Below are 10724 nucleotides of genomic sequence, written 5' to 3' on the forward strand. Positions count from 1 at the left end.
GAAGATCAAGGATCACTGTCCAAGACATATAGAGCACGGTATTTTAAATAAGCCGAGAATGCGCTATAAGCAACCTGCAAAGCTTTAGTTTAGTTAGACTATCTTGAACTATTTCTGTTCGTGTGATAAGCAGATTGAATAATTCAAGTAATACACTTGCCACTATCACTTTACCATCCCCCAGTCTCATACTTCAGAACTCAGTTAATGAGTGGCTTCAAGCATGCCACCTAATATTCCAGCCCTTGATTCCACACAGCATGGGAAATATTATGCGAGGGCCCCATTATGGTAATAATGGGCATAGCCGGGAGGGTCCGGTTTTCCAAGCTGGGATGGGTAGAAAGTCCGGCCTCCCAGTCATTTTTGTCGACTTAGATTTCTATGTTGAACTCTAAATCAAATAGCCCTGGTCAAAGAGCTTTTGCCTCACTAGAATTGTTTGTAGTTTAGTATTTCGTGTGCCTTCAGGAGACATTCCATAGATCACCTCTTTGTATGGCGATTCAATGGCCAATCTACCGCCCATCACTAAATCATTTGCTGATGTTTGAGAGCATTGGAGATCCCAAAATTGGGGTGCCTATAGATGTGAGACAGTTATATGATAAATCCGGATCAGTTCCAGGGTTCCCAACGAAGGATCCTCGAGAGGGATCGGGATTTATGCTAATTAGTTGGATAGGTTTTACCTTGGCATTGGTTTATTGAATCCATTGGGACAGTCTTTTGTTTCCCGTTCCTGAATTACTCCGTAATATCTCCGGCCATGGGTATTCTGCATCGTACGTTAAGATCCCACGATTGTGGACGATGAGAGTGGGAAACACTCGAAGCGAGGCCGGAAATTAACCATATAGCCCATCTGAAAGTCGGCTAAATGTGTGCCTATCATTTCTCCACATGGCTTGCCATTCTGCAGCGATTCTTCACTGACATCATGGTCTAGGTAGCCTTCATTTATGCCGGAGATATTAATCCACTAGGGCCAAGACACTACGGACCATCCGATCCTTCCACGTGCAGCCAACACACCTTGAAGAATAGCAGTCTAAGGTCTTAGTATGGACTACTCCTGCACTAGGCGCATGCTCGTCACCAACGGCAGTTCTGCTAACATCGAGGATAGATTAAACCGTCGGAGTGCCCCTTTTCATCATCCGAGCGACGATCCCCAAGATGCAAGTACATTAAGGCCGGGCCCAGCGACGATCACTCTCCTCTTTTTCTTCACTTGCGACCTGGCACTTTTCCTCCCAGGCAAGGATCGGAGAAATCAAAGAAAATTAGGGAAGAAAATGCGCTCTATCGCATACCTTGCTAGCGGTCTCCCGGTCGCTTTGGCAGCCACTTCCGGCCAATTCGATGTTCTCTCCTTCAACGTAGCCGGTCTTCCGGCTATCCTCAACGGCAACGAAGTGCCCGGCGATAAAACCACCAATTCCGAAGCAATTGGAACCAAGTTCGCCGAATACGATTATGATGTGATCCATGTGCAAGAGGACTTCAACTACCACGCTTACATATACAAGACCGACACCCATCCTTATCGCACCGCCACCTCCGGAGGGGCGGGCATCGGATCGGGTCTGAACACACTTGCCAACTACCCTTGGGTGGACTTCGAGCGCGTCAAGTGGGAAACATGCTCTGACGCCTCTGGTGCCGATTGTTTGACTCCCAAGGGATTCACCACGATGCGTGTGCGTTTGGACGAGGGTGTCTATGTGGACTTTTACAATTTGCATGCAGATGCCGGGTATGAACTTCCAACTCCAAAAACTACATATGCCGGTACTGATGTGTCCCAGTTCTGAGACCGACGATGTCAAAGCCCGCAGTGCCAATTTGCAGCAGGTGGCCGATTATATCGGAAACAATTCCGCGGGCAATGCGGTTCTGGTCTTCGGCGATACTAACGCACGATACACTTCTTCTGGCGAGAATATTCGTGTGTTCGGAACAGAGCAGGACATGAAGAACCCTTGGGTAGAGCTTATCCTGAATGGTGTCGAGCCTACGGAGGGAAGTGATCCCTGGATGTGTGACAACCCGACGACGAACAACACCTGCGAGACGGTTGATAAGATCTTGTAAGCGACCCGTGGAGTTAATGTATTGTCGAGTCTTAACTAAACGACAGGATAGTTACCGGGGAAGCCGTTCCATCGAGTTAAGTTCGACCTTCTGGAGCTATGTGGGCACCAAGTTCGAACTCGATGGCCATATTCTCTCCGATCATAACCCTATCGCTTCCAACTTCACATGGACTTTGTCTGACTCAGTGCGCCAGAGTGATCTTTTCGGTGGTCCTCATGGGTATGTATTACTCTCGCCACCCATACATTGACATTCCACTAAGCCAAGCATCACAGAAACTGGTTCAACGACCTCTCCTCTGTTCCCTCATCGTCAACGGGCGAGAACAAACCAAGCAAGATCACCCTTCGGGGCGAAAACCGCGTGGACAGTGTAGGCTTAGCTTTGACTTCGGGTCAGACCTACACCCACGGAGGAACAGGCGGCACTGCATCTGAACTTGCCCTGGCGGAAGACGAATACTGGACTCAGGCGAAGCTCTGCCAGGATAAATACGATAATCATACTCGCATCTTCTACTTGCTGGCGACGACTAGCGCTGGCAATACGGTCAGTACCGGGAAAACGACAGACGACTGCAAGGAATTCACCGCGCCGGACGCGTGGCAGATTGTTGGGTTCTATGGACGGGATGGAGATGAGGTCGATGAGTTGGGATTCATTTATGCGCCGCAGTGATGGGGGTAGCGCCATGGAGGGATTTATCATTCCTTGTATATACTACGAGATCTATTCTGGAAAATATGCTGGGTATTTAGAAAGGCTTTCCAAGTATGTTAGTTTCGAGTGAGATATCGTCTTCAAATGGGGTCGTAGGCTATTTGTTCCCAAGGCATTAAAGCAAGAAAGCATTTTGGAAGCCCAGGAGAGGTATACCATACCACTGGGCGTCTTGACACACTCAACCTTTCGATATCAATTTCTAAACATCCGATAAACAGCAATGGCTATCAAGATAGACCAGTTCAGCATCGTGTGGTGACACTCTCTACGCTTGGGTATCAAGTGTCAATGACAATGCTCGTCTTCAGGTCAGGGTTTTCATTTTCAATAATCAGATAGGAGTTATGTCACAAAATTGGAACCATCCGCGCATATCGGTTGCGGTTGATTCTGTAACACTTCCTCAAGATGTGTGAATTGATCTACCAAGGCACAATGCCTTGATGGCCCATTCACTGATATTAAAGTCAAGTGAATTCAAACAGGCGGCCTTGGTAGCCTTGGGCAAATGGTAGACCTTTAAATATCAGGGAACAATTCTGCTTTCTGATCCAAAGCTCGTATTTTTCCTTCTTCTTCTAACCTCTAGTTTCCTTTAGGTCTTGAGATCTCATACAACACACCATACTTCATAGAAAGGCTACTCTATCCTAGTCATTAACAGGTTGAACTTTTCTTTGTCATTGACTGGAAAGGATCATTACGTTAAAATTCATAAACCATGGCAGAAAAGCGCCCTCATGATAATGAAGATGCCAGTGACAGCAAACACGCTATGCCCTACCAGAAAGCTTCAACAGTGAAGCTTAAACGTCCAAGGTAGGTAATCAACCAAAGGAGACCTCCAACATCTTAATAACTCAAATTAGACGGAACATACCCCTGCCAGGGACGTCCTCATCCCCACTAGTTGATGCACTTCGCCTCGCCAGACAAATACCAGCTACACCAAACGAAACCCCGAAGAAACTTTCGAGTCTCAACCTCCTCTCCAGTGGTGAAACAGCCCAAGTCAATAGTGAGAGCTCAGGGCTTCAGCCTAAGCCTTTGGAAAAGTTAGACACAGTGGTTAAAGATTTCTTTCGCGATGGTCCTGTTGTTGCGTCTGTTAAATTCTATGGTCTTCAGAAATGTGTGCGGGCAGGACGAACACGGATTCAACAGTGTCACTTAGCTCCTTTGGTCATGACACCACTCATTGCCTGCTCGATACCGTGGAACTCCTGCAAGCTCGCTGCCACCCTTGTCCTTCTACTTGCCTCGCCTCCAGAACCTACGTCTACGTTCGAGGCTCTCAAGTTTCTATCTAGATCTCTAGGCGGGCTTCCCACGATGGCAGACGTTCTCAAAACTCCATCAGCTGACCTCGCGAAACGGTTTGTGCAGGCGAAAAAAGCAGCGATTGATGGGAAGGAGGACAAGGTGACAGTGCTAGGGGTCAACCTTGTTGATGTGGAGATGCTTAAGGGTGGTGAAAAGGAGAGCCGCGATATGAACTACTTGTCATTGTCGCATTCTTTTGTTATAGCTATAGCAAGAGAGGGCTTTCGCATTTACCAATCATGGGAAGAGCATGGATATCGTCTGGATCAGTATGTGATGAGAGGAGGTTCTAGACTTCGGTCCTGGGAGGATGCAACGGCTTTCCTTAAGATGTTTCAGAAGCTTTGTCGCTTTCAGGTACGTGGTTTATTATATAACAGCAACCTCTCCGGAGAAATTTAACAATGTACAGGAAACCTGGACAGGTGAACTGAATGTTGCCTATGAACAGTGTTTTGGGGTGGATATCATGTTGATATGTGGTCGAGACAAGCTGCAGCCTCCTACTGTCCGACCCTATCGGCCTTGGGTGAGAATATTTGAGATCAATGACGTGAAGACGGAGAACTTTGAAAAGTTTACTTGGGAAGGATACGTTCAAGGAATGGAGGCGTTGCACTCTCGGAGCCAGAGTGGTTTCTCTAGGGAATGGGTCGGAAGAGCAGACTGGACCTGACTGAAGCAAAGGGTTGTGTTATGTTGATCTTCAGCGCATTGGGAGAGAGAATCAAGAATAATTTATAGGATGTATCGTGTCAAGCCTGTCAGCAGGTAGGAGTGTGACTGCCCTGAATGAACTACTCTCCTTCTAACACCCCTTACTATATTCGTATCTACCTGCCCCTCAGTTTCATCTTCCTCGTCCTAATTTCCTGTTCTTCTTTGCCCTTGGCCTCAGGAACTTGGTCAGTCAATCACCTCTAGGGGTTTCCTACCTTTCTTCACTCCCATCCAAGCCATTTTTGCATATGCCTTGGGTTCCCGGTCGCGTAGTTGTTCTTACCAGTGTCATCTGTACGTCTGGAGAACGTTATATGCGGACATAGGAAGAACAAACGAGGGATAGGAAGACGAGGGAGAGAGAAACGAGGGTCGAAGGGAGTAAATCGTATTCCGAATATCTGTATTATCAGATCGGTATGTTAGTATAACTTGAATGGCATGGCTGAAAGATATATGACTTGCTCATACCGCAGTAGTAAGCGATACTGTATAGGATGTGCGTGGCTCGGGGTTCTCAATGCTGGTGGAAGTTTTCAAAGGGTGAAAATCTCTGATAAAATGATATATCATTGAGACAAAATTGATGACACGCAACTATTCAATAAAGTATTGTTGCCGATGAAGAAATAGAAAAACAACGAACTTCGATTATTCAAAGGAAAGATCCCTCAAGAGACATACTATAGGTACCTTTTTGTTCTCCCAATCTCTAACTTACCAATGCTAGCTGATTCATGAAACCGTGTGACCGCTTGGTCCATCCCCAAATGTGGCCTCAAACTGCACTGACCTATTAATAGACTCCATGGGGTAGCCACTACAAGATAAAAGTATCTATTAGTAAACCCCTTTTGAAAAGGATATCTTGAGCTTACACTTATCGCTGTTATGTTAGTCGTGCCAGTATGTCCTCAACCAGAAAGCAACATTGGTAGTTCTTCTAAGCCTATCGTACAGTACGCCCAATCCACCGCTTGAAGCAGTGACAAATATCTTCCTACTTTGCTGCAAGAATCTCCATTGTCTCCTATCTTACATATATCAAGGTGAAACTTAGGCAATGGGCAACAGGACCACACGCGAACCATTCATGCAAAGCCCAAAACATATTCTGTAATCACAGGTTATGGAGTACCCTGTTCAAATATCGCCATGTAACAATGATGCAAAGAAACCATGTAAATGTCGCAATTAGAGGCATCGCCGTATAATCGTACATGGGTCTTCTTTAAGACATATCTCGTAATTGGTAGACAGGTCATGAAAATTTGTATGCACTCACCGCAACGACCACCACGCCATTTTCATTTCTTCTCGCTGACAGCCCAACCCGATTCCAATAGTATAGTTATCCAGATCTCCATATGGCCATCAAGTCACGCTTTAACTAGATTAATTCAGAGACGGGCCTATAAACCTATACTCTTTCCAAAGCAAAAGCGGAAGTCATCCGAGTGTTCCGCTCCCACTCAGGAAATTAACGATAGACACTCACACATAGAAATCAATGCTGACGATCAGGGTCAGCTCAACGCTCACCGACTCAGGAAAATGTCAACTTCTTACAGGCCGCCAACGCTATTAATATGTCTGTAGTGTACTAGTAGGATCCAAGTACAGGCGTTTCTCCTGATCAAGACCTCCACTTGAGATAAGTTAATATAAACTCGGGCTGTTCGGGATGCCGGAAGTCGGTATTGGGCCCATAAATATACTCATAGTATTTATATATAATATTGTTCTGTGCGTTTATGATTGCCTTTCCGTTGAATATGATTATCAATTATTGATCTCAAAACATTAGTATTTAGTTTATAGTGCACCAGAAAAGTCTCTGGTCATTATGCGTGTGTTATGATTAGCTGCCTCACACTATCAATTAGAAATGATCATCAAATCTCAGACCATGTATGTCACAATAGAGTTCGATTGCCAGGGCTCGGCAGCCAGGATCCGGCGCCCAAATTGCGTAAGCCACGAGTCTTGCTGCCTGCATGCAGCAAACATATGACAGGTGTAACGCCAGCCAATCCTTTACGTTCACTACAATATTCTAGTTCATCGTCTTTTACGAACAAGACTGGTGGCGTAGCGGAACGTGGATTCCATAAAGTCCGTTAAAGTTCACTTAGGGTTATGTGTAGCAGTCTGAAACTCGGCGAAGATCCCGTGTCCAGTAGAGAGGGCAGGAAGGTGCTCCGTCGAAAATAGGGCAAGCCACCAGAAGGTTAAGAGCCGACTGTTTGGTCCCTTCATTTATTTTCGGCGGCTCTTCAGATACGCGAGCTCCACAGAGTCCACTGTTTCAAGCTCATCTTTACCCCTTTTACTCATTCCACGGCACACACGGGCCATGTTCCAGGTTTCCAGAACCGCACTGCCCATTCTGACCATTACCGTTGAAGAAAAGTCTCTGGGTGTTTCACATTTTGACCCTTTTTACCGTTTTGGCTCCTTAAACGCTGGAGAGCTTCGAATGGGCCCTGTTCGAAGCTTCTGTTCCCTGATAGATCAGATCATACGAAATGGACCCAATGGGCGCCAGAAGATCATTTCCTATTCATCCACGGAGCTCTATACTCTTTGCTGTGTATATGATTATCGAATACTGGTTGACAGGCTATATAAGCCATGAAGCACCCCTTGGATAGCACTTCATACCAAACACAACTCTGCCAACTACCAACCTCACACATTCATTTCAATCATTTACTCTTTCACTCCTTCTATCCAACCAAGTATTCACAATGAAGCTTTCTCTGAACCTTCTGCTCCTCCCCATGGCCCTCGGTGCCGCTATCAGTGTCCGTGACGAGGGCCGCCGCGGCAACTACTCTGTCCAGGGCTTGGGCGAGCGCAAGCAGGCCATCGTCAGCGCCGGCGGTAACACCATGGACCTGGCAATTGCCATGCTGGAGAAGTAAGCTCCACCCCTTTTAAACCAGGCATCAAAAAGTATACTGACGGGCAAACGTTAAAGCGACAAGATGGACCCCAGCACCTACCCCTACGGTAAATCTATACCCACCTAGACTGGTCCCGATGAGCCAGCTATTCTAACAGAACACAGGCGACGGCAAGACCGGTGATGCCACCAACTTCGGTATCTTCAAGCAGAATTGGATGATGCTGCGCACCTCTGCCACCGAGTTCCTCGGCGAGAAGGTTGAGGATGTCAAGAACGGCGAGGTCCTGAAGTAAGACACTCTACTGCGTTGTTCTCCTCCACAAGATCTAATATATTTGCAGCACCAACCTCGAGAAGGACATCAAGGCCCGTCACGACGGCGAGAAGAAGTACGGTTTCGATGTCTGGTACGCCGGTCATCGCAACGGCGCGTCCGGTCTCGAGAACCCCAACACCCAGGATATCAACAGTATGTTTTTCGATAATTCCGCATTGATGCCTATGCTCACCAGATGATTAGACTACAAGAGCGCCGTCAAGTGGATCAAGTCTCAGATCGAGAGTGACAAGAAGTACCAGAGCGATGACACCCGTTTCTGGGTCGATGTCGTTGCTATCTAAGCGGCTCATCGTGATGGTGGCTGTTCGCTAGGGACAGATGACATGTGGCGGTTTGGTATTCGGCAGACTTTCATTCTTTTTCTACATTTAGACTCCGGGACTGGTTCCCTGTCGCTCCTTTAAATTTACTTTCAATAGACCGTGCTATTTTACTTAGGTTTCCGTTATTTGTCCGTCTGCGCTATATTCTATAGTGTGAGGTGGGATCAACTCCTAATAGATGCTTTAGACTGAATAAATACTGGCTGACATGTAATACCTATAATACATACATATGGTCATCTACAAAAAGCACATAGTATATGAAAAACAAAAAAGAAACACCTTAAATCCCAGTAACACCAGGCTTCACCCTCTGCAAATTCTTATAGGATGAGATCTCTAGTTTTCAGACTTCGTAGATGCCGGGGCGATTCGTGGAGGATTCGATGGACTGTCGGACTTCGTAGCATGCGGTGGTGTTGCGGATAGCCAAGATAATTTTCATTGAATCGAAGCAGACAATGCGGTTGGGTGCCTCAAGGCCTAAGCATATGTTGTCGCCTGTTGTTATGATCGTTTGGTCGGTGAAGGGGCGGTTGGCCATTCTGGGTGGTGGAAGAGCTGGCCGTAGATAAAGGAAAGGAAAGAGATCAATGAATGTGTTTGTATTGAACTTGTATTATTTCTTGTGATGGTGGTTTGGTGCCATTATTGTATTCTGTGAGGTTGTATATATATATATATAATTGCTTTCGTATATGTCGTGAGTCCTGGACATACCAGCTTTAACGGTGGCGGAAATTAGGCCGGGTATGTCCAACTGGGGTCGCTGTAACTATGAGTTCATGTTTCTTTTCTTGAAAGGGGCATGTCGTTTGTAAAAGATGACGTATAAGCCGAATAGAAAGGCCATTCAGTATGACCTGATTCTCCTTAGAAAAAGCACAGACGTGCAATCAAAGACCAAATGATAAGATCATTGTCTAGGTAACCGCCAGAAGGGACCTCCAGCTATTCCATTTCTGTCATGACGTCTTTTCTGGCCACTGTCGTCCTCATCGGGAGAGGAGAGGAGAGTTAATGGAGGCGAAGATACCTCAAGCGAAGGCGTAGTGTCACCCACATTGCATGTGTCTGTCACATCTCCCAGATAATCTTGAGCTAGAGCAAGGGTAGGCTGGGTGGACATCGTATCGAAGTGCGGTGCCTGAGCTAGCCATCGCTTTACGATAGTAACCGCTTGACATGTTGCCGGGTAGTTATCATTCTCCGAGCACACAGTCACAGAGTCATCGTCTGAGTCAGACAGAGTCAATTCATCTCTATCCGGGTTAGGGAAAAGCTCTGGGAACAGGAAGCGCAGACGCCGCTCAATTCGATCCAGTCTCTTTGATAGGTCTTCGATGGCAGATCTGTGTTTGTCAGTCAATGGCCCTCTTTAGGTGTACACTGCGAGGAGCAAAAAGGGATGTACAGACCTATCACTCCCCTGCCCTTCCTTCCCTGCCGCATCTGTTGGCAGACACTGGTCCCTGGTAGTCCTCCAGTGGTGCACGCCAACGGTCTTCTTGCAACAGTCTCGCCCAGGCAATAGACATGACTGGGAAAGCGATACGTTGTCACACTATTGGGCTAGTCAGTCGTCATCCATGCAAGATGAAACAAGGTAAAGAGATAATATTATCTTACCCTAATCTCTCTCCCCCTGCAATAGTCGCTGTTTGGGTCAGCAATTCCCTCAGACTCAGTGTATAACAAATGCAGCAGATTATCTCAGACCTACCACGTCTTTGACCGAGACCTGGCCCATAACTGCCGTTTCTTGATAGGCCAATCCGGTTCACTATCACTATGGGAGTCATATGCAGGGCGCTTGGCGCCTGTTTGGTGGCAGGCAGTTGTATCGCTCAGGGTGCGTGCCATTATGGTTTATAAACGTCCGTATGTTGTTTGTATTCTGACACATTGCACCTTGATAGTTGTGACTCCCACTCATTTGTATGTACTATCGGCAGGACTCCCGTTACCCGAGCGTGGCGGCCGGGAAACCCCCAGATCGTTCCGCCACTCGGAACGGAACGATTAGTCAATGTCTACGGAATTACGGGAATTGATGCCTTCGGGTGAGTATGTGCATATTCCCTGTCGGATATTACGGATACAGCGAATTTAAAACGTTGATATTAATAGCTCCTTGTGCACAAGCTTGACTGTTGTGTTGAGTGGCCCTTAACTGGCCCGGAATTATCGGAACGAGGGACGGAGGAGACCGTAGCTTTCGGCGAACCTTATTTGCGATCTTATTTGTATTCCAAGGTTCTGGAAATATTGATCACAAATGCCA

At 46.7% G+C, this 10724-nt stretch overlaps 4 protein-coding genes across 4 annotated transcripts; 3 read left to right on the forward strand and 1 right to left on the reverse strand.

The window, feature by feature from the left end:
• Window positions 1-1298: 1298 nt before the first annotated feature.
• On the forward strand, window positions 1299-2778 carry ABOM_006001 (endonuclease/exonuclease/phosphatase family protein; the record flags this gene model as incomplete). Its single annotated transcript, XM_022533130.1, has 4 exons — window positions 1299-1759; window positions 1812-2093; window positions 2149-2319; window positions 2376-2778. 4 exons carry the CDS (start codon window positions 1299-1301, stop codon window positions 2776-2778), a joined length of 1317 nt encoding a protein of 438 aa, XP_022389577.1.
• Window positions 2779-3544: 766 nt separating this feature from the next.
• ABOM_006002 (uncharacterized protein) lies at window positions 3545-4822 on the forward strand (the record flags this gene model as incomplete). The annotated part of the gene is made up of 3 exons (XM_022533131.1): window positions 3545-3642; window positions 3693-4503; window positions 4559-4822. 3 exons carry the CDS (start codon window positions 3545-3547, stop codon window positions 4820-4822), a joined length of 1173 nt encoding a protein of 390 aa, XP_022389580.1.
• Window positions 4823-7616: 2794 nt separating this feature from the next.
• Window positions 7617-8398, forward strand: ABOM_006003 (glycoside hydrolase family 134 protein; the record flags this gene model as incomplete). Its single annotated transcript, XM_022533132.1, has 5 exons — window positions 7617-7789; window positions 7850-7881; window positions 7940-8066; window positions 8119-8246; window positions 8298-8398. The coding sequence occupies 5 exons, from the start codon at window positions 7617-7619 to the stop codon at window positions 8396-8398; spliced, it is 561 nt and encodes a 186-aa protein (XP_022389579.1).
• Window positions 8399-9356: 958 nt separating this feature from the next.
• Window positions 9357-10303, reverse strand: ABOM_006004 (uncharacterized protein; the record flags this gene model as incomplete). Its single annotated transcript, XM_022533133.1, has 4 exons — window positions 9357-9792; window positions 9859-10004; window positions 10070-10097; window positions 10164-10303. The coding sequence occupies 4 exons, from the start codon at window positions 10301-10303 to the stop codon at window positions 9357-9359; spliced, it is 750 nt and encodes a 249-aa protein (XP_022389574.1).
• Window positions 10304-10724: the final 421 nt, after the last annotated feature.

Source organism: Aspergillus bombycis (assembly GCF_001792695.1).
Source record: "Aspergillus bombycis strain NRRL26010 chromosome Unknown contig00037, whole genome shotgun sequence".
Lineage (NCBI taxonomy): Eukaryota > Fungi > Ascomycota > Eurotiomycetes > Eurotiales > Aspergillaceae > Aspergillus > Aspergillus bombycis.